Source organism: Notolepis coatsorum, assembly GCF_963971535.1.
Source record: "Notolepis coatsorum genome assembly, chromosome: 20".
Classification (NCBI taxonomy): Eukaryota; Metazoa; Chordata; class Actinopteri; order Aulopiformes; family Paralepididae; genus Notolepis; species Notolepis coatsorum.
The window spans coordinates 17118103-17144129 of record NC_140184.1 but is presented as its reverse complement, the minus strand read 5'-3'; the positions used below and the strand labels follow the sequence as shown (position 1 = coordinate 17144129).

At 41.7% G+C, this 26027-nt stretch overlaps 3 protein-coding genes across 4 annotated transcripts in view; 1 reads left to right on the top strand and 2 right to left on the bottom strand.

Annotated features, from left to right (window-relative positions):
• mrpl46 (mitochondrial ribosomal protein L46) overlaps window positions 1–1609 on the bottom strand; it is a 31868-nt gene extending 30259 nt beyond the window's left edge. The window contains exon 1 of the mRNA XM_084337182.1: window positions 1336–1609. Within this exon, the coding sequence (XP_084193308.1) occupies window positions 1336–1590 (255 nt within the window). The 5' untranslated portion in view covers window positions 1591–1609. The remainder of the gene's footprint in view (window positions 1–1335) is intronic.
• Window positions 1610–1866: 257 nt separating this feature from the next.
• Window positions 1867–7612, top strand: mrps11 (mitochondrial ribosomal protein S11). 2 transcript variants are annotated; one of them, XM_084337245.1, is made up of 6 exons: window positions 1867–2036; window positions 2863–2973; window positions 3120–3218; window positions 5875–6004; window positions 7111–7176; window positions 7428–7612. In XM_084337245.1, the coding sequence occupies exons 1-6, from the start codon at window positions 1951–1953 to the stop codon at window positions 7533–7535; spliced, it is 600 nt and encodes a 199-aa protein (XP_084193371.1). In that variant the 5' UTR covers window positions 1867–1950; the 3' UTR covers window positions 7536–7612. The 2 variants fall into 2 exon arrangements, with proteins under 2 accessions (XP_084193371.1, XP_084193372.1); XM_084337246.1 differs by having other exon boundaries at window positions 7111–7189.
• Window positions 7613–9771: 2159 nt separating this feature from the next.
• pdpr (pyruvate dehydrogenase phosphatase regulatory subunit) overlaps window positions 9772–26027 on the bottom strand; it is a 53386-nt gene continuing 37130 nt past the window's right edge. Inside the window, exons 10-18 of the mRNA XM_084337621.1 lie at window positions 25534–25658; window positions 19609–19764; window positions 19138–19271; window positions 17536–17684; window positions 16915–17027; window positions 16376–16470; window positions 13471–13560; window positions 12537–12719; window positions 9772–11961 (exon numbers count right to left, since the gene is read on the bottom strand). Coding sequence (XP_084193747.1) covers window positions 11554–11961; window positions 12537–12719; window positions 13471–13560; window positions 16376–16470; window positions 16915–17027; window positions 17536–17684; window positions 19138–19271; window positions 19609–19764; window positions 25534–25658 — 1453 coding nt within the window. The 3' untranslated portion in view covers window positions 9772–11553. The remainder of the gene's footprint in view (window positions 11962–12536; window positions 12720–13470; window positions 13561–16375; window positions 16471–16914; window positions 17028–17535; window positions 17685–19137; window positions 19272–19608; window positions 19765–25533; window positions 25659–26027) is intronic.

Genomic DNA, 26027 nt, shown 5'->3' with positions numbered 1-26027 from the left:
TTCGCGACAGCCATATTAGACACTCACTGTACATCAGTGTGGAACTGTAACGTTATATGTTATTTCGCCCGTGGAGGCTGCTGAGCCTGAAGCGCCAGCGGGGCGACGCGGTGGTTTTTCCCCGGCGTCCGTGCACCGCCGCCGGCTTGATACAGCTTCAGCAGCAGCAGCGGCGGTCTTCAATGACAGCGGCGCGCTCTCATATTTTGCGAATGCATAAACTATATCCGCCATAATTTAAGATATAGTTTATGCATTCGCAAATATGAGAGCTCTGTCAGCGATTTTTATTGTTTTGTCATGACCAAACATAATCCCAACATAGATAGGAGGTGTACTGTATGTCCACTGCTACCGCAGCTGAACACAAGTTGGTTGGAACAGCAGCCTGCCGCTCGCTTGCCGCTCGCTTGCTCCTTGGATTTCATTTGGGACGTGCGCTTGCCTGCGCGTGGGGGCGGGGCCAATCAGAGAAAAGCCGAACACAAGTTGGTTGCCTTTAATATTCACGCGTTAGTGGAGTGGGATGTTCTGAAGCCAGATTGGAATTCGTAGATTAGATTTTTTTTCCGCAAGGTACTTTTCGACCTGTTCGTATACTATTTTTTCCATGACTTTCGAGATGGATGTAAGGATAGAAACAGGGCGGTAGTTGCCTGGGTCTAATTTGCTGCCCTTTTTGTGCAGGGGTGTTACTCTCGCAATTTTGAAGTCCTTGGGGACGTGTCCCTGTTTTATGGAGAGGTTTATTATGTGTGTGATGACTGGGGTGATGGCGGCTGCTGAGTCTCTGAGGAATTGAGGGGATGTTGTCATGGCCAGTGGCCTTGTTCGGTTGGAGGGCGCTCAGTTTTTTGAGTACCTCATCTGTAGTTACGATTTCCAGTTTGAAGTCGTCTTTGTGGACGCCTAGGTTCTTGTAGTATGCTACTATGTGTTCTACCCCATAATGCCCCGAGTGGGAGGGTAGTTTGTTTACCAGTGTTGTGGCTATGTTTGTGAAGAAAGTGTTTAAGTAATTGGCTACATCCAGCTTGTCTGTGATGAGCGTGTTGTCCGTCTTTATGTTTATGTTTGAGAACCTGGTTTTAAGTTTTTTACTGCAGCCTAGTTGATTATTGAGTAATTTCCAAAGTTCACATGGTTTATTTTTGTTTTCCTCAGTTTTGTCATTGATGAAATTTTTTTAGCAGTTTTGATCATGAGTGAAAGATGCATGTATTAAAAATGCTCTGGAGAAAAAGGTGGTGAACAGCCGACAATATTAATCATGAAATCAATTATTAATCATTCAATTCATTATGTGTTAACGTGTTGTGTCTTTGAGCTGCTTACCCGCAGCATGAGCTCAGTGAACTGCTCTTCCATTGGGTTCCGATCTTGCGAGATGACAGGTAGCCTCTGGAGACACACCGCTGCCATCAGCTTCCATGGCGAAGAAGCAACGCGTTCTATTTCACTTCGTGTCTTCTGGAGTGTTGCTGCACGATAAGCATAACTGAATGAAACCTGACGAACGGACGTTTTGCTAATCGCTGCCTGTCGTCCGACACAATAATTAATAAATCGCAGTAAAGGGCGACTCGCCATTCTCACACAGGGGGCAGACATGTTGGATTTCCCAGAATGCTGTACGAAACGGGTTGAGATTATTCTGACATAGAGGGGAGCTTTAAATATTATGGAGTCTTGTTTCATCTAAATATGTTATCCTTTATCATTAAGGATACTGCATTTATTAATTAAAAATATATTTTCAATAAATATATATATATATTTCAGACACGTAGTTATAACCGCAACATAAATATGTTCATTATTTCCATATACCCCTTGGCGGACAATGTACTTGTGGGGATCCGCATCGCACTCAATGTCACACACACTGTTTGTTGTTGTGAGGAGAACCATTAGCTGTCGAATTAGCTTCAATTGAATAGATGCATCATCATGTATAAATTAAGTTGTCTATTTGTTAACTCTGTACGGAATGCTTGCAAACCAGTAACGGGGTCTTTGAACACCGGAGTCTTTCCGTAAGTGTCTTGTTTTTGGGAGATAGGAGATTGCTAAGCCAAATGCTACGTGTTAGCATTTAAGATGAATTGAAAATGGGGGACCCTGGTGTAAACAAGACGAAAGTCTTTCTCTGGTCTGCACTGCATCCCCTTAACAATTGTGTGTGTATTGAGCTGTACTGTATTGTACCCATTCTGCAATCTGTTAATAACATTTTCAATCAATCAATCAGCAAGGTGGCAGATCCTTCAAGTCAGGGTTTCTGCTTCTAGTGACCATCAACTCAGCAGTATGCAACAAAAAAACGTGCATTTTTGTCATTCATGTCATATGTTTATTTTGTGAATGTTTCTGAGTTGTAACCTACTCTATAATTACAGGGTTCTACTGTGCTACAATTCTATTTATTGATTGATTGATTGATTGAAAACGTTATTAACAGATTGCAGAATGGGTACAGTACAGCTCAATACACACAATTGTTAAGGGGATGCAGACCAGAGAAAGACTTTCGTCTTGTTTACATCAGGGTCCCCCATTTTCAATTCATCATAACATATGACATACACGACATACAGATAGACAGTACTGCTACATCTATACTTGACATACCAGATTTGCAAATACAGTACTGTTTGTGGTACAAACAGGGTCTCGGTAGCTCGTATTTTCCTGCGATAACGTTAATTTACCAAGACAATTTAAAGGAAGGACCTTATTTGCAACTTCAGAGGGATGGGTATTTTCATTTATATTGCTCCCTGCAAGAAGAGGGAGAAGATGATGATGATGATGATGATGACAGTAATGCATTGAGTGTGCATTGTGTGTCCCTGTCTACAGATGGGGCAACGGTGGGATTCAGCGAGCAGTATGTTCCAGTGCTGTCAGATTCCAAGAGCCTGAAGTTGAACCATCCACGTCCAGCCATAGGAAAAGATCAGAAGATTCTGGGTACAGACACTCTTCACATTAATGTTATTCTGACTGGTTGAACCTTGAATATCTTGACCTTTCTTGAACTTTAAATACATTATACATATTATGTTTCTTGCAAAATACAAAGAAATTGATGAGATATTGTTATTTTTGTTTTGAAGTAACTATCCACCGCTGCCCGGTGAAGACAGTGCATTACAATGGGGTGGACAGAAGTTTGAAGAGTTGCCAATTGCACATATTAAAGCTACATACAACAAGTAAGTGGGTACCTTTATAATGTGAAATTGATTGATTGATTGATTGATTGATTGAACATTTTATTAACAGATTGCAGAATGGGTACAATACAGTACAACTCAATACACACAATAGTTAAGGGGATGCAGACCAGAGAACGACTTTCGTCTTGTTTACATCAGGGTCCCCCATTTTCAATTCATCATAACATATATGACATACACAACATACAGATGGACAGTACTGCTACATCTATACATTTATGACATACCAGATTTACAAATACAGTACTGTTTGTGATACAAAAAGAGTAAAAACATTTGACGAAGAAACTGTACATTGGAGGAGGTGGGGGGGGGGGGGACTGTACATTGGAGGTGGTTGGGTGGGTGGGATGGGTAGGCGGGGTGGGGGTAACTACATTGGATTATCGACTAAACCTTACTTGGTTCCAAGAAGAGGGTCTTGTGTATTACTGGGTTAGGACATTTACTGTACATTGGAGGGGGTTGGGTTAGGACATTTACAGGGGCCAGTTTCGAATTGCAGTCTCTTGTAGGTGCTCCTTGAGAGTGGTTTTAAAACTGGGTAGTGATTCACATTCCTTTACAGCTGTGGGTAGGGCGTTCCACATTGATATGGCATAATAATAATGGGTTTAACATGATTTGTTGAGCTTCCTCTGGTGTTGTGGTTGTGGTATTCACTGACCTTTGGGAAGTATTTTGACATGTACATGGGTACCTTAGTCGTGTAGTGTATCTTGTAGATCAGGCCCATTGCAAGTTTCTGTACTCTGTCGTCTACTCTAAGCCATCCTAGGTTGTCAAAATGGGCAGGGGTGAGGTGGGTTCTAGGAGTAAGGTCAAGCAGTAGTCTGACCAGTTTGTTTTGTGATGTTTCTAATTTTGTTTTTAGTGCCTTTGAGGTGCTTTGGTACCATGAGGTGCAAGCATAGTCGTAGTACCCTTGAATGAGTGCTCCTGCCAGAGTCTTCAGGGTATTCTTGTTTACCAGAGAGGAGATCCGGTACAAGAATCTAGTTTGTTGGTTGACTTTTTTTATTACATTGGATGCCATTTTGTCACAGGAAAGATTTGCCTCTAGGATGGAACCTAGGTATGTAATTTCATCTTTCCTTGTGACAATATTGTCACCCACTGTAACTGAGAAGCGGTCGGCCTTGCTGAGTTTGTTATTTGAACCGAAGAGAATGGACTCTGTTTTACCCAGGTGTAATGATAGTTTGTTGTGAGCGAGCCAGGTGCAGATATTGCCTAGTTCCGAGCTGAGGTTTTTTTCAACCTGTAATTTGTTCTTGTCAGAGACCAGCAGGGCTGAGTCGTCCGCGAACAGGAACAAGTTGCAGTCACAAGCTGACGACATGTCATTTGCATAAATTAGGAACAGTAGCGGTCCTAGTATGCTTCCTTGTGGAACACCACAGCTCACTGTGAGGGGGGGGGGATAGGGTACCGTTTACCTCCACCATCTGTTCTCTCCCCTCCAGGTAGGATTGCATCCAGCTCACTGATAGACTATCAAAACCAATTGCTTTTAGCTTGTCAATCAGAATGGAGTGATTGACAGTGCCAAAGCACTGGGCAACATGTAATCGTGGTTTGGTACTACTGTTTCACAGTGTCTAAACACACTGTAAATACATTGTATAATGTCAAGCACAGTGTATTGAATATCTTATAATATACTAGTGGTTATAGTACAAATTACTATACACCCTGCCTCTTGTGTAATATTGATTGTATTTTATATTTACTGCATATATACATCTGTCTGAATATACCTGCATATAACCCCTCTATATACCTACTTACTTACACACCTGCATATAACCCATATCTCTGTATGATAGAATGTACAAATGCTGTATATACCATATATATATATATACAATATATATATTTATTCTTGCCACATATGTATCCACACCTGTCTGTATTTACCTGCACATAGTCCTTTTACATATCTGTAGATAATGATCTATATTATCTGTACATATCCTACTCTTACTAGTTACGCCAGTATGACTACTACCTTACTGTCTTTACACCTGTATCACTGTACATAATATGTATATTATTATTCTACAACTCTGTACATACATCTGATTAGCACTACACTCTGTAGTACTAATTTGTATATTTTGTATCCAGTTTAATCACCTGTACATTGTATATTGCTGTTGTACTTTACTGCTACATTTGCACTCTGGTTGGATGGCCAACTTATTTCCGTTGTACTGTACTTGTCCTCTATAATGACAATACATTTGAATCTAATCTAATCTAATTCCACATATGGTATGTCTTTGTCTAATACATAAAAATGCATGCATTCAAAATAGGTCTACAGAAACCCTCTTTTGTGTGCCGGCCACTTCAGACTACTTAGTTTGATTTTGTATTTTGTATTTATTTTAGCCCTAATGGGCTACTCCTTAGTCTCTAAAGCATTACAATCGCATGTAATAACAGAAACAGAATACATTATACAAGTACAGAAAAAGCATACATTCAACACATTCACAGCACAATGCACACAACACAGCCTATATGGATGATAATGCATACATGCTATACCTATATCCAGTCTTACAGTTGCAATACATCCATTAAGCCGTTTATTTTTGTGACTGTGTTAACTATCCCACGCCAGCACACACATCCAGGTGACAGACAGTGCAGGACTCTACCTGGCTAGGACGTCCTGTGGCACAGAGGGCTTCAAGAACATCAAGAAGTCCACTCCCCTCGCTGCTCAGATAGCGGGCATGTCTGCTGCCACGGTAATGCCACCTCATCGTAGCTCTCAGAGAGCTCCATAAGCTACTGTATGTGTCTTTATCTTCCTCTAAACCACTTGGAAGGGGATATGATACAGTTAGCATCTGGATAGTAAATTAACAGGATCTGTCACAGGAATCCTGCCGAATCATGAGGATTTTTTAACGCTTCAAAAGGTTCACCACACTAACTCATTTGTCACATGATAGCATGGCAGTAAAACCTAGCTTCAAACCACTGAAATGTTCACAAGACGGAGATATTGTACATTTAAATACAGGGCTAAGCCCATTCAAAATGAGAAACGTTCAAGTGACCGGGATTCCAAAGCGTCCTTGTATAATCTAGCATCAGTTCTAGATAATTGGATGCATTCAAAAATTCAAATGACTGCCCACAACTATTAGAATATATTTTCAGTTTAGACACCGTTTACACACAAGGATACAAATCTGGGGCTTTTTCACTGCAGTATTTTAGAGGCCAGACTACAGTATGTCTCATTGCCTCAAGAAGACATCGGGACCATAATGTGACATGCTGATTAAAATGAGTCAAGGCTGTAGCGTATGTTCATTTCATGTAATGCTCTGTTTTCCATTAGTATATTAAGCATACTGCTCAGTTGTAAATGATCAGCCTTCATTAAAGACTCAGTGAGTGAGAAGAGTAGCTCATTCTGAAAGCTCATCAAGACTTTAGCTTTGCAATTGTTTTATGATGGCTGCTTAATAGGCTAAATTCAAATAGATTTCTTCTCTCGTAATAAGCTTGTTAAGAAAATGAAGTTGTTTATCATAGTGCAAATGATGGCTTTGTGTTTCAACAAGCAACACAAGTGATTTGTTGTTTTGGCAGATTTCCCTGGTCAGTTTATTGGAGAATGTAATTAATATTGGTAAAGAATACAGCTTTACCAGTTGGAAAAGGTAAAGCTGTATTATTTGACCTAGCCGTGATTCAAATGGAACAAACAAACAACAATCTTTAGATTGTTTTGATTTCCCGGATTCTTTTATTGACATTATTTACATAATCAGTACTATTTGTTCCTACCACAGAACATATAGCATGTTGTTACCTTACGCCTCTCTTTTTCTCTGAACAGAAAGCCGGTGCGAAGGGAGTGACATATGTGCGTGTGGTGGTAAAAGGTCTGGGCCCTGGACGCTTGGTGAGTATAAATCGTAAGCCTGGAACACAGTCCATGTCGTGTGGGGGTGTTGCTCTAGTCACACCCGTCTGTACAATAATAAATCTGTTGGCATACCTGTAAGAAACCAACGCACTAAGGTCAAACTTAGTTTAAATGAACCAAAAATGCTTTCTCTGATACGTTTTGTAGAACCCTAGCCCTGGACAAACGTTAATACCTAAATCTGTCCACGTCTTACTCTGATGAATGTATTTGTCTCCTGCCCGTAGTCTGCGATCGAAGGTTTGACGAAGGGAGGCCTGGATGTGGTGTCCATCACAGACAACACCCCTGTGCCTCATAATGGCTGCCGCCCACGTAAAGCAAGAAGGATGTGAGTTGCTCAACAACTACAAGGGCACTCACTGAGCAAGCTGTCTTTTCACAATATGTTAATAAAGTGCTCTGTTCGTAATATGGTTCTGCTCTTTGAACATTATTCCTTTGTGACACACAGATGATTAATTACCTGGGGGAAACACCCGCTATACAGTGTTTGTCGACATGGTAATAAGCATGCATGTCCTTCCTCCAGGTGCTTTGTACTCGGTTAATTAGCAACAAACAGCAACAAGGGCCAGAGAGCCTGATGAAAACACTGCACTATTTATGTGGACAAAATGTGAGCTTATCTGGGTAGTCGTGACATTTATAGCACTGTAATTAAAAGAGAATGGACAAGCAAAGGATATTTTAAGAATCGGCTCCTCTTTATTTATTTATAGTAAAGTACACCAGACTACCGACACCTGTACATGAATAAAGGGGCGTACAACAGTAGAGCCAGCAGGACCACATAAAACAGATCACAGGTCAATCCAACATGGGAGGCTAGCGGTTGAAAGAATGGAACCGCACAAATAAACCACACAAACACCATCTGTCAAAATGTGTAAGTGTTTGATGGGTGGGGAACAACAACCATGTTTCTAATGAGTGATAAAAAAAAATCTTGAGTGTCAATGTTATACAAAGTTAAACATCACTGGGGGGGTATTTTATAATTCAAGGTGCAGTTGGTAAAGATTCTGAATGTTAACCCTAAACTGAAATTAGTGACCAATAGCGGGAGTACATCTGGCCACGGTAAACACAACAGAGTAGTTTAGACATGTCTAGAACAGCAGGTCTTGTGTTTTTAGTGCAGGGGACACTTAATTGAAGCAACAAAATTGCAAGGCACAACAAATTCCTGATTGAAAGTGTCACCCAAAGCCTCACACGACAGCACAAGACGCAATGAGCTGCTGGCACTCTGCCCGAATTGAATTAACTCATACGATAGAGGCCAATTCGATTTAATTCCAATGTTAATGTCATTTTGTCTGACACTGATTTGAGCTAAATTTAAAAGGCACACCTGTGCTCAGTCCACACAGCATGCCTCATCACACCAGTTGAGTCACCGGTCTAGAGGTTATGTAGATAATGGTACGGAAGTTGACTCTGCTTAACCTTACTGTGCTGTCACCGTGGTTAGTAACAGCTTCGAAAGGCTTCAATTCACCGTCACAGATGAAAGCTCAATGTCCAACCTTTTGATGAAATGGAGAAGAGGGTGTTGAGTATAGCAGTGTAGACGGCAGGAACTGGCGTGGAAATCGTTTAAAAGTAGGCTAGTGGTCATGTTCAAGTCAGTCAAGTTTCACATTCAAAACACTGACCCTTGTGTATGTCCTCCTTAGTTACCCTCTGCCTTCTCTCAGAGGCTGCGGCTTCAGCACACAAGTCACGTACAAGTCATTACAAAAACAATGACCAATCTAAAATATACATAACTCAAATGTGGAGCTCTTTCCCACATTCAGAGCAGCCTTCGACACCAAGGGTCAGCTCTCTCGCTTCAGCTATGTATACACACACTATTATTCAACAGCAGCTGCATATATATTATATATATAGTATATTGGGATATACACTTGTTGGTTTTTAATATACAATAGAATGCATGACCCAAAAAAGCATTACAAGAAAAATAAACTTTGATTTAGGTAGACAGATGAGAAGACTAACAGGGTTGGGGTTCAATTCAATCGAAAACATGCTACATTTTAACTAAAAATCCTTTGCAAACTGGATATGAGAACCAGGATTTGCAATTTTCAAATTTGGAAGAAAATTTACTTTCTGAATATTCAATGAGGGACTGTATTATTGAAGCCATTAAAATGGTTAGTGTTAATCAAAACCGCCTTTGATTAACAAAAGTTAGTGTTACTGTAGAGCAACATTTGGTAGCTGACGTTAGCTCTAACCTTTGCTAGCTATTGTTAAATGTTAGCCCTCTGGGTGTGTGTGCTCCACATCAGGGTTTCTAGTGGTTATAGATATATGGTGTTTACCATTAACACTATAGCAAACAGCAAAAGCTTTGCATTGTGGGGTACTGTAGGTTAGGATGACTAAGCGGCATCATTAATGGGGGCTCATTTGTTTATTTGTTATGATTCCCATTAGCTGTGCCCTAAACCTAAAGCACAGCTAGTCTTCCTGGGGTCCACATAAAAAAAAAAACACATTAAACATCAGTCAACACATTTAAAAACATACAATAAACTGTAGTCGACACAAATGGCAAACACAAGACATATATTAGAGAATAACATTAATATGCATGAGTAAAACTTACAATGATGACTCAAGTTACCAGCAAAACTACAAATCTGCAATGAATAGCATCCTACAGATAACTGTTCACCTTTGATTGTTTTTACCTAAATACTAATCTTCAAAATGTATGAACCATTTGCTACAAAAGAAACCCTGTACAGTATGCCGTGTGTATGGCTGCCTTATTTTGCTTAAAGGTGGCAATTTAGCCACCAGTTCGAATCCCACCAAGCAGAAAGGCAGCTGATAAAGTGCATCATGACTTCCTCTAAAATTACCACACACATCGTTAACAGTGGTCGACACCCATGTAACGATAGCTAATTGTTAGCCAACGCTGTGTAACGTTACCAACGTTAACGTTAGCATAAGTTGCTACAGAGTTGGTAATGTTAGGTACTGTAACAAAAGCGTATCGTTACATAACTAAATGGATTGGCTTAGCTAACATTCAACGTTAGCCGCTCTGATGCACTTCCGTCACTCTGGATTTGACATTGCAAAATACACTTTGAAATTGGATTTGAGCAGCCAGAGCATCCGGACTGAGTCAAATAAAAAAATGCATGGATTTGCCAAAAAAAATATCGCATTTTCATATGGATGTGTGCTGTCCAGACTTTTTCAAATCAAATCTGGATACAATCTAGATATGCCAACAAAAAATATTGAAAAAAATATTTAGGCTCAGTCTGAACAAGGCCACTGGGATTTCATGTCCTCCAAAATGTGTGTCCTGTCCTCCATTTGCATTGTCATTTAAATGTACAAGATGTTTGGGAAATCACCTAAAGTACAATTACCGTAAGTTTGATTAATGCACTTAGTGTCACGACATTATTGGAGCATTCTTGACGTGATGTACATCAGGGAGAAAGGTGTTCAAACTGTAAGAATTGACCATACTGTACACAATTAAGTTACACTGTAAGTCTAAACTCACAGAAGTCAAAACTATATGAATCAAAATGTGTGGTGCAAAATATTGGAGATTTTTAGACTGACTATACAAAAATACATCCCTTTATTTGATATTTTACCGAACACTTTTTTTTTCTGTACACAGACACCAAAATTCTTAGGTAGAGATAAAATCAACATCACCAATAAAATATATCCAAGGACTCAAACACAAGCCAACTTACTGAACTGCAACAGTGTCCGTACATACAAAATATCATCCCGATAGCGATGCCTACTCAAGACCACTGCAAAACATAAATAATGGCTAAGATAATGTTCAACACATTACAAATGCTCACAAGCTTGACACATTCAGTGGGTGGGGGAAATGGCATGATATAATCAAAAAAATAAAGCGATTTTGATTTAGGGATAGCCCTGATAGTGTATTTTTTATTTGTATCTTTTTAAATGGGGACTCGTTGAGCTGGCCAGACCAGTGTAGGTTCTATGGTGACCGACACGTAGGAGGGCAAGTGCATTTAAGAATAACAAGCAGCAGTCTCAACATATAAACCTGTGTGACTGACACAGCTAGAGCATTTGGTGTCTTGAATATTGCACTTTGAAAAATGGGGGAGGAAATAGGTCTCAAGATGTGAGGGGATAAGGGTCTTTAGTGCATTACACCCACCTGCATGGGACATAGAGCTGGGGAAAACGGCTTGGTTGGCACTAGGCGTTCAAGACAGGGGAGCACAACAGAGGGAATAAACAACGTTAAGTGCTGGAGTGGATCCGGTGATCAACCCCCTAAGGGGACTAAAGCTCTCCTCCGTCGCTTCACTTGACCTGGAGGTTGCTCAGCTCCATCTCATCCTTGCGGCGCTTCTGCTGCGTGAACAGGGAGCTGAACGGGTACAGCTTGGCCTTGGCCGGGTAGCGCTGGCCAGCAATGTCTACCTCGTAGTCACCGCGGTTAATGAAGTCTGGGGTGATGGGGGTGGGGAGCCCGTCGGGGCCCGTCGGGGGAGAGACCATGCCCAGGCAGACGTGGCGCTCCAGGGTGTAGCTGTAGGCGCTGCTGCTGGTGGTGCCGGCCAGCTGATTGTTGCAGTAGATGGGCTCCCCCCACCAGGGCCACAGGTCCAGCTCTGTGTCGTGGTCCTCCAGGACCAGCATGACGAAGCGCCGCAGCACGCCCTCTTGACGCTGCTGCAGCAGGGCCTCGCGCCCCAGGAAGTCTGTATCCTGGCGGACAGGAAGAGATAAAGATTATGGAGGTTGTTGGATCTTGTGTGACGTAGAGAGAGACATGCATGTGGCAGGAACCTGCTGCAAAGAAATGATTCTGGCTGCACTGGGGAGTTGTAAATGTGTTAGTAAACAGATCCTCATCAATATTTTAAGTACTATTTGACGCAGAAGGTCATTCCTCACTACTAGGTGTAACTCAGCAGCCTAGAGCTAAAGCTGTCCCCAAGAACTGTGTACTATGATAAAGTATCGGAGCAGCACCACTTTCAAATACCTTCTTGTGGTTCATTCCTGATACAAAGTGAGCCCATTTAAAATTATGAGCCTGTGATCCACACAAGACATTGTCACAGTTTGGGGGTTGGTACACATGGCAAAATGTAAACAAACTGAGTTTTGAATGATGCAAATATCCTCAAAAATATCCTCCAAACTTTGCAAAGACAACTATGGATATCATAGCAGATAAATACACTTGGTCATACGATAATGCTTTTACTAGTCACCACTATTCATTTCCAAGTACCGGTAAGTAAACAGGATCGAAAACGGTTCCGCTTTTAACTGACCTTGTCAAACTTGACCCTGAACTCTCGCCCACACTCCAGCGGGGTGGTGAAAGCGTCCAGGTCCTGACCCCAGAAGGCAAAGAACTTCTCAATGCGTAGACTGCGCAGGGCGTAGTAGCCTGCATTACGGATGCCGTACTTCTGACCCACTGACATGACCTCGTTGTACACGTGCAATGCATACTGTGGGGACGGAAAGAGGGGAATGGAAACACGCCACTTCATGGAAACAGACGCCGGTTCGATTCCGGCTTCTCCCGGCAGCGTGTCGAACCCCTAACTGCTCCCGACGAGTAGGTTGGCACATTGCATGGTTGCCTCCGCCGTCGGTGTGTGAATGTGAGGCTTAAGATGCAAAGTGCTTTTGATAAATTCAATCCAAACAATTTACCATTTAACAATTATAGGAAACAAAGCCCAATTTTGTCTCCGTGTTTGTTCCATGATGAGCAGCGAAGCGGCTATCGTCTTTAGCAACACAGCTATTGTCTTTATGTGCAGAAGTCATCTAGAGACTGTTATTTTAGGCTGCAGACTTCTTGGAATGTAAATGAGAGGAGACAAGCTGCCGGAAAACGGAAAGAAAATGAACGATTTCTTTTTCCATTACAGGAGGCAGTCGTCTGTGTGGAGCAAATTAAATCTGTCAGAGCGCTGGATATCTCCCCTAAACCAAGCTTGGGATTACTAGCATTTCTCACTGAAACCAAATCAGTACTGGTACAGTAGCTGCAAGCTAGTGTGTTCACTTGCAGCTAGCATTACCCTTTGGTTTGAATGATATGATAAACAATATTAGCAATGCTTTTATTTGTCACAACAATGACACAAGACACATACACACACACACACACACACATGGCATGCTTCTGTGATGCCAGATGTGAGTAACAATCCATCTCCGTGTGTGTGGGCTGCTAGAAACCCGACTCACCTCTATAGGAATGTAGAGCATGAAGCCAGGCTCTCCTGTATGAGTCATACTCATCACTCTGATCCCATTGGCATAGCCCACACTCATTTCCTGTGAACACAACACACATGGCCCTCAGCATCATAATGGAAACACACACAGCTGGTCATTCACTGCACCATTTTCACTAGCATTTTAAAACATCACACCTGGAATCTACTAGGTTATTGCAGTGAACAAGAATGTGTTCTTAGTCTACTCGCAAGGGTTTGAGAGTAAGCCTTGGTTGGGACCGAACCCTCTCTAGTGATGACTGTTCTATTCTAAATGCAGGATCTCCTGCATCACTTGACAAACCAATCTACTAGGTACAACTGCTCCCCCGGGCAGGAAAGTGATTTTCCATTCAGTGCTCCAATTATTCATTAAACGCTTCCATTAAATTCACTCTTCACTCCAATCCCACACCTCACCCAAAACCAGAACGACCCTAATTTAGAAAACCGTAATTAACCACAACTTGGGACGACTGCAACGTTCTGGCTACTGTGTGAATGTAGGCTGATGGGTGGGGATCGGGCGTTGTGGACAGCGACTCCTACAGGTCGGTTGGTGCGCCTGCGCAGTAGAATCAGGAAGTGTCGGGGGCAGCGTGAGCCTCCCACGCGTTACTCCTCGCCACTGAGAGATCGAGCTGCGCAGGTGAAAAGATGCGACTGCTGTTACCTCAAGTACCGGAGGGGACTTGTGCTATGTATGACTTAGTCCACATTGCAGCCGGCTTGTGGGAGGCAAGAAACAGCGTTCGTGACAGGGGAGGGTTGAATTGGATGATACGAAATTGGGATGGGAGAAAAATATAGAAAATGGGAGAAAAAGTGGATAAAAAAAATGATGCATTAGGCAAAATAGAACATACTGTCCAGTACATGAACATGCTGAGGAAGAGGTAGGAGCTTCAGCATCAGCTGTGATTGATTGATTGATTGATTGATTGATTGATTGTTGTAGCTGTAGTGGACTAGACCTCTAAGCCAGGGGTTCCCAAAGTGTGGGGGGGGGGGGGGGGGGTCGCGTGATGATAAAAAAAAATATTTCCAAAATAGATAGTCATGTCATCACAAACACTGGCATTTAAAGGGTACAAATAAAACAATTCCTGCACCAGAATGCAGGAAATGAAGTCTTTGTAACACAAAATGTCCTGGTGGGGGTCCCCTAGCCCCTTTCGTGACTTTCGGTTTGCAAGCCTGGGGCTTTTGTGACCGCAGTCACTTCTTTATGCGACGCCACCACTTCAGAAAATACCAACCAAGCGTGAATGTGTGGATCACGTTGTGTCAAAAATATATCAGATATGAATTTCAAAGATACCCAGCGTACAATATGGGTTTAACACAGCTTTACGGTGGCTCGGAGTTGCTAATAAACAGTTTAAAATATTGTTACTCGACGAGTGGTACTTACAGACCGAACGTCCATTTCCGCCATTGGTGTCACAGCGCATGCGCACCAGGCAGCCTAATAGCGGCAGAAGGAGAAGACGCCATCTTGCCAGAGTTCGTTGTGAGTACCACTTGTTTTTCCTAACAATGTTTTAAACTGTTTATTAGCAACTCCGAGCTTCCAGACCCCACCGTAAAGCTGTGTTAAACCCATATTGTATGCTGGGTATCTTTGAAATTCATATCTGATATATTTTTGACACAACGTGATCCACACATTCACGCTTGGTTGGTATTTTCTGAAGTGGTGGCGTCACATAAAGAAGTGACTGCGGTCACAAAAGCCCCAGGCTTGCAAACCGAAAGTCACGAAAGGGGCTAGGGGACCCCCCGCTTAAAAAGTGGCCTGACTGGGGCTATATTTCGCACTATATTTCCTGGCCTGAATGATTTCCCCAGTCTGGCCCTGGTTAAAAGCCTCCAATGCTTATTAGTGTGTGTGCGTTTGAACGTTTGCATGTTTCAACCATACATTTCCATTAAAAAGAAGAACAAAAATTATAATTATATCTCCTATAATAGTGGGGGTCGCGGCTCTCTGACACTGTTATTTCGGGGGTCGCGGCCTGAAAACTTTGGGAACCCCTGCTCTAAGCCATAGTTTCTTTATTTTTCACTCATGGCAAAAATTTACATTGCTTTCCTTTCCCGTTTACCAGTTATTTCTTTTCTCTCTTTTTTCTTTTTCTTTTCCTCCCATCCCCCAATTTAGTCGTTCTGGCAATTCCCTTCCTGGTCGTTGCGCTGCCCTACGGACGGCCTGGGGAGGGTGTGTAGACTATCACATGCCTCCTCCGATCCATGTTTCACTCTATCTCCCCCAGATCCCCTCCCTGCTGAACAGGCACCCCCGACCAACCAGTAGGTGTCGCTATTGCAATGACCAGGACTCGTACCCCACCGGCTTCCCACCCGCAAACATTGCCAATTATGTTCGTAGGGATGACTGACAAAGCCGGAGGTACCGCCGACAGCTGGATTCGAACCCAGAGTCTGCGGTGTCAGGCGAGACCAGTAATCTTGTCCTTGATACTGTATGTGGGGTTAATGTGGAAATTGCGTTTCACCAAAGGATATTATGTTTTGTTAACGTCATTTTTAAAAGCCAAATTGGTAACACTAAATGAGCAGATGTTTCAGAGAATGCACTGATGCTGGTGACCTCGGGTGACCTGATCTGCAATGCTAAGCTAGTTTTGGCTATCGATTTAAAACTGCTGCTTCGAAATTCAAAACCCCCTGCCTTATCAGAGAGAGAAATGTATATAAGGAGTTCACGGGACCACAGCTGCACAGACGAAGCTAGGAGAGATATATTAATAGTCCATTAATTTGCCTGTGGGTGGGTGATGTCTTTTTTCCCCACTCCATGTGGAAATGATCCAAAAGGCTTGTAACTGCTTCATAAACAGTTGTCTTACCTTACAGAACATAGAGGGAAAGTGATCGGGGGTCATGGCAACGTAGGAGAGCTCAGCGAGGACGTCCATCGCACGAGGCCCGATCAGGTTCAGTGCTGCATGCGGAGAGGCAGGGAGACAAGAGTCAGCTCCACAAAATATATCATATCATTGTAAGATTGCTTGCGACACCTTGGTATAATTACAGTAAACAAATGAGACCCTTGCCAAAACAATTGTCTAATTCTCATGATAAGACCACATTTCAAATAATTGGCTATAATTAGCTTCCAAACATTGGTTAGGATAAGATAAGATAAGATGAGGGCCCTCTGAACCTCAAGGCCACCTATACAGTCAGGTCAATAATGAATGCAGGTTAGAATGTTCATCCACTAAACTGTTTACAGATTGATAAAGGAGGAGTATCAGCCAATGCCATCGTTAAAAGAAATGTGATTGGCACCAGCTAAAAAAAAAAGAGACAGAATAAATAACATTGAATCAAATCATCCCAAATACATGATATGTCATCAGTCTAACAGTGAGATGGTGCTGACCGGTGTACTTCCAGCTGACGTCCTCCAGGTGGAGCTGTGGGTCGCTGGGCATGTGCTTCTTCAACCAGGACCAACAGTGGACCTGCTGGTCTGTAGGAGAGATGATGAAGAAACTGTAGAAGAAGAGAGCGATGAAGCACATTTCAACAATCAAAATGGAGATGGGTGGCAAAAAACTTCTGTTGAGTGATTGGAGTTCTAGTATTTTTAATGGGCTTGGGATCCAGGATGAGATTAATTTGCTCTGTGTGTGGTTGATAACGTTTAAGAAATGAATTTACTCTATGTGGTTGATAACGTTTAAGAGATGCATTTACTCTGTGTGTGGTTGATCAAATTTAAGAGGTTCATTTTAAGTTTAAGTTTATCCATTTATTTTTTTACCCAGGGACAGTGCACATTAAATCAACATCTTCAGTTTCCACATTAATGTAAATGTGCCAGAATTAGCTAATGAGCTAGTTTTCATCTGTAGTCCCTGCCTACCATGCATGTCTTTATGGTGTGGGAGGAACCCACGGTACCCAGAGGAAACCTGCTGGGGTTCGAACCCAGGACCTTCTTGCTGTGAGGCAGCAGTGCTAACCTAACCTTTTTCTCTCAGTGTTAATCTGAGTCTACCTGTTCTTGCTGACTCGGACCACGCTGCAGTCGTTCTCGTAGCCTCCCTTCTCGTTGAGCATGCCCGTGTGGACGATGTGGCCCACTGGCACGTCCAGGTCGTTGGCACACAGGTGCTGCAGCAGCTCCAGGGCCTGCTCTCCTGTCGACTGGTACAGAGGAATATAGTTTTCAACTTCAAGTATTCAAGTGTGTGGTTAGAAACACATGACGAGATGAGATGTTCCTTCTACAAAGACTTTCTACATGTGTTGCAAAGGAATATGACTGATCTATGGACGGATGAACCGGATACAGAGAAAAGGTACTTCTTGGATTAGGAAGTCCTTGTGAAACTGTAGTAGAGTGCAGTAGTACTGTAGTAGAGCGTGGTGGGGCTAATCATTTGTTCACTTTGCTAGCCTTATATTTCTCACTTCATATAAATGTGCTTTGGGTGTATTCTGTTTTGCATTTTTGTCTGATGTATAGTGCACACATGAAAGGCCTTTTGAATTCCAGTCCTTTGACAAAATATTGAATTAGCATAATCCAATGAATATGTGTGACTGTTGCTCTCTATATATCTTTGAATTAATACAAATCTGGGTGAAGGCTTTTTACAGCCACATTAAGTTATCAATCTTATGAAAAGCTAAAGAGAATTTTCAACAAAATATATCATATATCATTGTCAGATGATTACAGTAAACAAATGAGACCATTTCCAAAACAATGGGAAGTCTCATAATAAGACCACATTTGAAATAAACCGTAATATAGCTTCCTGTTGCAAGGAGATTCCTCCGTTTGGTCCCGCCCCCGGCATGGGATTTGTTTTGATGACAAGGGGAGAGGGTGAATAGCCCTTTCTAACCGTGAATGTGGGGTTAAACTTATTTTTGTTTGGAAAGTCTTCCTTTGTGCCATAATGCCTTCAGTAGAACTCCTGTGGACCCGGTGGCCCTGCGCCCTGACAGGGAGGTTCGAAGGGTCAAAGTGGGTATCAAACAGGAGGGAAGACTATCAGGTTTTAAACTGTGGATACCAAACAGAGAAGGTAAAGACGACTTTGAACTGTTGAACAGTAATCCAGAACTATTTTATTGCACTGTAAAAAAAAAAAATGTATATGTCTGCACTTTATGTGCTCATTTCATTTCATGTCTATTCTATTCTACTACTCATTACACTGCACTATTTTACTCTGTTTATTCTATCTTACTCTTTCTATTATTGTCTATTTTTTTTAAGTGAATCGACCCATAAACAAGGTGGCCAGTTGGGATCCTAATGTGAAAAACTGATTTTATATGTCTGCACTTTATGTGCTCATTTTATGCCTGTCTTTTTTCTGTTGTGAAGCACGTTGAGCTGCAGTTTCTGTATGAACAGTCTGTAGTGTGGTAGTGAAAGGGTTAACCTTCTTTAGTGTGGTAGTGAAAGTGTTAACCGTATGCAGTGTGGTAGTGAAAGGGTTAACATGGTGTGGTAGTGAAAGGGTTAACCGTTTGTCGTGTGGCAGTGAAAGGGTTATCCTTCTGTGGTGTCGCAGTGAAAGGGTTAGCCCTTTGGTCGAGTGGTAGTGAAAGGGGTAAGTAGTAGAACCAGTGCATGACTCACAGTGAGCTCGAACTTAGTGAAGGAGGACATGTCGATGACACACACGGCTTCCTTGCAGCACTTCACCTCAGCACCCACGATGTCAAACCAGTCGGGCTTGTAGAAGGTCTTACTCTGGTCCAGGGCTAGGAGGTCTGAACACACACAGTCGAGGAACATATTCAATAGCATATATAGGACCACTCCATGTCTTCTAATACTCACTGTTCAACTACTAACCTACATTCAGGTCCATTAATATTCAACAATGTCACTGTCCAAATATTTTACGGACCCGACTGTATATGCTGTAGTTGTTCAGCTGGGATTCCATAAACCCCCCCTCCATGCACACATTTGGAAGTCAGTTGAACAAAGATGATGTTAGTGCTTCCGAGACACCCAGCTCATCACTGTGTTTTTTCAATATTAAATATTCTCTAACAGTGGAAACTTTGAGATGAAGAAAATCCATGTCGTTCCGTCTCTGACCTTTCCCAGCCGGGACAAAGTACTTGGCCCTCTCGAAGCCGTGCTTCTCCATCCAGCGAGCTCCCTGGGTGTCCAGTCGGTCGTACAGGGGACTGGTCCGCAGCTGCCGGCCCGTCTGGAAGTCCCAGCGTGGAACCTTCAGCTCATACAGCAGAGCTGGGGAGAGGATGGACACACACACTTAACACTTTGATTGCCTAAGGCTAAATTCATGATATACCATAGGTTGCCAGCTCTATTTGTCTATGGAGAAGTTCCCCTTCTTTGCAGGGCTATAACTTTTTAAATTCTATTGCTAAATTGCCATTATTAGGGCCCATTCAATGTCCTATATGTATTGTTCAGGGTGTATGAACGTTAAACTTTTTCATTCACATATTCATACTAAAATATGATCTAAAGTATAAGTATGTTTTCATCTCTTTCTGCAGCTTTCTCCAGAACGTGATTTATAGCCCCAAATGCATTATATTGATGATCAAATACAGTTTGATAGCAATCGGCGCGATATAAAAAAATCCAACTGGACGGACTTCTGGAAGTTACTACACGTCATCTGATGTTGACCGGATGGGCGAGGGGGCGTTTATAATTCCGTGGGCAGCGTTATACCATTCATCTAATGTGGGTAAAATGTTCATCATAGCAGTTAGTGTCGAACACGGAACTATTACACGCTAAAACTCACCCCAGTCTCCGCGGGCCGTTGGGCGATCAGCGTGGGGTAGACAGTTTTCCATTATGGGATGTAAAAATATCCGGTCCATTTCCAGCTTGTATAATAGTATATACGTCCAAATCATGTTGTTTATCGAGTTATTGGCAACGGATCGCTATGTATTGTGACGAGCTAGAGTGCCGGAACCTATACCGAGTGCCCGGAAGTAATATGGGTGAATAGCACATCGTCCAAGTAACTTCCTGTTAGGCGATTGCGCCGATCGGCCACCAGATGGCGCTCTTGAACCGCTAGAGGGTTCAGTGGGGCTTTTTGGTGGGTCTCAGGCCAGCGGATGGGAAATATGAATCCGATCACAGATTTTTGAAATATTGATATCAAAGACGAGTTACGGCATCTTCGGCAACTTGAGCATGGCGGGGAAGGACGCCTAAACTCGTCTTCTGGCAGTTAAACTAACATGCTTACTACAACAACAACAACAACACCACCACCACATACTTTACAGTATGTTACCTGAAATCACTAGGGAACAATCATCCTTAATCTATGCACACACCCCATAATAAAAATCAAGTGGTACATTGCAACCACTTAATTTCAAACAGGGGTTAAACATCATAATCAGTCATGTAAATGATGGAGTGTTACATGCAGGGTTTATGCTCCTTAATTTTACTTAGGCCATGCACAATTCTACTTAATTTACCGTAATTCTAATTTAAATGCACCGTATGTAATCTTCTGCCACTAGGGGTCTCTCACAAAACAAGAAGAAAAGATAAAGGAGCGTGTGAACATGGAAGTTGTTGTCTGCATTGTTAAAATGCACTACCTTTTTTTTGCCTTTAACTAGATTGAGAATTCAAAAATGGTTTGAACGCTACTGTAAACCCGGGTCACCCACATCTCTGTATTAATACGGAGTTGTTGTTGACGTATTTAAAAAATGCTAAAACCATTAGTGCCATACTCCGGGAGGTATAGTTAAATAAAAAACACAGACTTGGGTTTTGGTCTAACCTAGTTTGCTAGTTAGGGATTAGCTAAGGCTTTCTAACCAAGTAGGGTCAATTTGATAAATATGGTTTATATAGTTAAATATTGTCATAATTGAATGAACGGAAAATAAAATGGTAGCTACTTGAGCTAAAAGGGAGGCTGTCGAAAAGCAAATCAGCCAATCACAGAGCGATATCGGAGGCGTGGCAGTTCGTTATGCTACGAGGTGGGTCAGGGAGGGGGCAGAGTGGATACGACGCCATTGACAGGCGTTCCACATGAGGCGTTCCCTTTTCTTGAATGAAATTACAAATTCCTCTGGATTTGAACATTTGGGATAATGCAAGTACACAACTGAACAAAATATATAACTTAGGTCTAGTCGTTTCTATACATTTTAATGTGGAAATGTTACACCATTATGGTAAATGGTACATTTTATCCAAAGAGCTTTACAATTTGTTCCTCACATTTGACCATTCACTCACACATTCACACACCGATGGCAGAGGCAACCATGCAAGGTGCCAACCTGCACATCGGGAGCAATTAGGGGTTAAGTGTCTTGCTCAAGGACACTTCGACACGCTGCCCGGGAGAGGGAATCGAACTGGGAAGCTCCAGATTACCAGACGACTGCTCTACCTCCTGAGCCACTGTCGCCCCATTAATTAATACAATTTAAGGGTTTATTATGGTGTAAAATGAAGGGACTCTGTTCCCTAGTGAGTAACACATAACATTACCTTGTGTTACCTGACAAATTTATAAAATTAGTTTGAATTAAAATCAATTAACTATTAGGGATGAGAAAGAGCTAGGCCTGCTAAGCGCCTTTCAATTCAATTTCACTAAATCGTCCATCACATCATAACAACCTAGAAAGGCCTTCATCATGTGTAATCAGAATTAAAATGCCATTAATGGCTAATTCATTATGAGATCCAGAGGGCTATATGATTTGGGCAGAGCGTTTGAGTCATACATTAATCAAGAGAGGTAGGGCTGGCATGGTGCCATTTGGAACGAGCCTATTTGAAGAACACAGACCTGCCATTACTCACGCAACTAAGAGGTGTCATCTGACTCCATTGCTAAGAGTCATCTGGCCTATGTTAGCATGCCGTGTCCATCAATCTCCCTGAACAGCTTCTTGATGAGGTCTCTAGTGTTATTCCATCAAATACTGGTCCCAACAGAGTATACACTGTTTGACCACTGGTCTCCCCGATTATTGGTCCTTTAACTGGATGAATTATCCCTTTATTTATTTATAAAAGATGTTCACAACAAATATACAAATAAAACACTTCATATGCCTCACCAACTCCCTCCATCTCCCCCACCTCTGCTCAAACCTCTACCTCTGTAGTCTCTATGCATCGTCTCAGTCTTTTCATTCTCCCTCCGATGGTGGCACCACCTGACACCTTTAATATACTTGTCATTAGGGCTGTCTTAAATACTTCGAAGCTTCCAAGCTTCGTTTGATGGGCATGGGATTCAAATATGAAAATAAAATTTGATTATGTAAAAAGAAAAATAATAATAAATTTTTTTTAATTTCTTGTGCAAAATCAACTCTGCCTCTCTTTGTTAACTACAACAAGCAATGCTGTTTGTTATTTAAGATGAGGTCGGACTCGGCACTGACAGATTTGTGTTCATTGTGCTGCTTTTATAAAGCCTCAAATGACGGCTTACAATATTTCATGAAAGCAAAGTGTTTAGTTTGTCTAAGATTTAAAAAGGTTTAAACTTTACAGCACTGACAAAGTTGAACAAAGTGATGTAAAAGTCCCACAACATAAAAAAAATAAAGATAAAAATAAAGATATATAATATTAATAAAAAAAAAATTATTTCGAAGCTTCGAATTAAAATCGAATCTCGGCCCCGAAGCTTCGAATTCCAAAAGAAAATGGAAGGTCAGCCCTACTTGTCATCATTATCTCTTATAGAGTTGACTCAGTTAGATGGAAGTTTCCACAGATTCCCAATGTTTTTTCTGCATCTATCCATACCAATATTGATTAAATCTTCCCCAACTGTATGTGTCTTATAACACGCAATGTCCTTCTAGCACTAGGCAGGATCTTCTCTATCCGATTGACCTGAAATTGGCACAGTCCAATTTATCTTTGCCATCTTTCTGTATTATTGAAATTGTAGACTCCCTCCACGATGCTGGAACCACACCCCTTTTGTAACACCCAGTTGAAAAGAGTCCAATAAAATCAGATCCAATGTTTCTCTAAATTATTTGTACCATTCTGAGGAGAACCTGTCTGTGCCATTCTGAGGAGAACCTGTCTGTGCCAGGAGACTTCCCAGGCTTCAATCTACCTATGGCTGAGTTTATCTCTTCATGTGTGATTGGGCTAATTATTTTTGTGTTACCTTTGGTAATTGAAGGGATAAAAAAACATTTCCATCTGCTGGTCATTATCTATATTTGGTTGGGAATATAGGTTCTTATAGTATGTCTCAAAACGGCTTTGGGTGTCCTCCAATTTTTCTGATTTAACTTACAGTAGTTCTGAGATAAAACATTTTGGTTATTTTGTGTATTGTTGTTTTCTTGGTTTACAGTCTAAAGGTTTGGCTGATTCTCCACCCACTTCATAGTATCTTTGCTTCAGGAATAACACATTTTTTGTATTTATTGTGTGTAAATTGAATCAATTTATTTCTTTGTTTTCTTTAGTTCTTGTTTTATCTTGGGGGTCTCCTGATTTTGTGTTTTGATTCCAATTGTTTATATTCACTTTCCAGATTCTTGAGTCTCTCCTGTTTTGCCTTCTTGATAAATGCTGATTTAGCTGTAATGTTCCCTCCCATAGCTCTCTCCATTGTCACTCAGTCACGTACATCTCAATTCGTTTTTTCAACTATTCTTTCATTGGATCTCTTAAAAAACTGAGTTCAGTCTCCAGAGGGTGTTTTTCTTTCTATTATTCAGATGCAAGGTCATATACACAGAGTCTAAAAGATCCATTATACCAATGTCACAATTCCTAATTCTGTGTATATCTTTGTTAAACATCATCTAGTAGTCGATCCTTGAGTATACGAAGTGTGGTGATGAATAATGTGCGTAATCCCTACCTCTTGTGTTCAACTCCCTCCATACATCCATCATTCCCATTTCTGACATTAGGGCCCTTATTTTACTAATTAAAGATTTGTTGTGGTTTGGGTTTTGGTTTGTTCCTGTTTTGTTGGGTTTAACCCCCCCCCCCCCCCCCCATCAGAATTCCCTATGTGTCTACGTTCCCATCAAATCCAACATCTGTTCATAGAACTGCCACTGTAGTCCCAGAGGTGCATAGCTATTTAGTATTGCGACATCACCCCATCTAATTTCCCCACGAATCAAACTATACCTTCTTTCTTTATCCTTAATTTCTTCTGTGTTCATAATTCACCCTGTCTGATATTAGTGTCACCACCCTCCCCCTGTGAGATGTGTTCTTCTATCAGTCCTATATCTACCTCGTCTTTTTTCAATTTACTTAGTATCTTGTTCCTTTTCATTTTATTAAGCACCCTGTTTATATTGTATGTGGTGGGGGGGGGAAAATTGCCATCTGGTCTATAACGAGTCTCAAACCCTTCCTTCTTACTCTGTGCCTTGTGTGTAGTTCCTGCCCTTTAAAAGGACACCAATCTTGTGATGCCTGCATGTTTCATGATGGTGTGGTCTGTACTCGACACTCACGTCTATTGGATGCCCCTGTGACAACTGACAACTACATAAACATGACCTGAATGTCCTCTGTTCTCTAGTTACCCTGATCAAGACGTCCTGTATAGACCTGTTCGCTGTATACGTCAGACTCGGTGTGTGTGCGCATCCCAGGAGCAGAAAGGAACCCAATCCTGGTCAGAACAACGGGGCAGACTACAATATATTTGCATTTGTTAGCCATGCTAGCGATCTAAACAATCAATCCCATGCCAAAGGTAGATATGTAAAAGGTGAAAGACTCACACTCACAGCCATGCTGATTTGGCAAAATGACATCCAGTCATTTTCGTTTGAAACAACTTAGCATAGAGCCCTGTCTTGTTCTTTTAGCACAGCAGTTCGTGTAGGTCCGGGGCAACTTAGTCACGTGACTAATGAGCTGATTGGTTCGAACACGGTATGTTTGTAAACAGTGAACAGGTCTATGTGTCTGATTCTCTTTTGCATAAAGGCTTTGAGTGTGCAGCGAGCTAGTTTATTGGCCAGTACTCACGCATAACCTCCATGACGCGGTGTCTGAGGAAGGTGCGGCTGCTCTGCAGGTTGCCAAAGCGTTTGATGTCCAAGGGCCAGACATTGGCTGTTGGGTATCCATAGGACATCCACTCTGCCAGGTACCTTGACACAAGACCAAATACTGGTTAGCACAGCGGTGATCACATGTAGAATAGACAGCTTCTACAAAGACCACATAAGGCAATGCATTAAAAGGCTATAAAAACCTATTATTCACTTTAGCCGCAAACAAAACATTTTTAGATTGCTATGGATGCATCTCAATGAGCAGACGGCCAACTTTCCATACATTTAAAAACACGGAAACTACATCTGATTCAGGTAATCATGAATTTGTAAAACCATTTGTTATTTTTTAAATCAAATTTGTATAGCCCAAAATCACAACGAATTGCCTCAATGGGCAGATATATTCATACAGATCTATATAAATATATATGAGTATATACAGTATTACTGAACATCAAACGG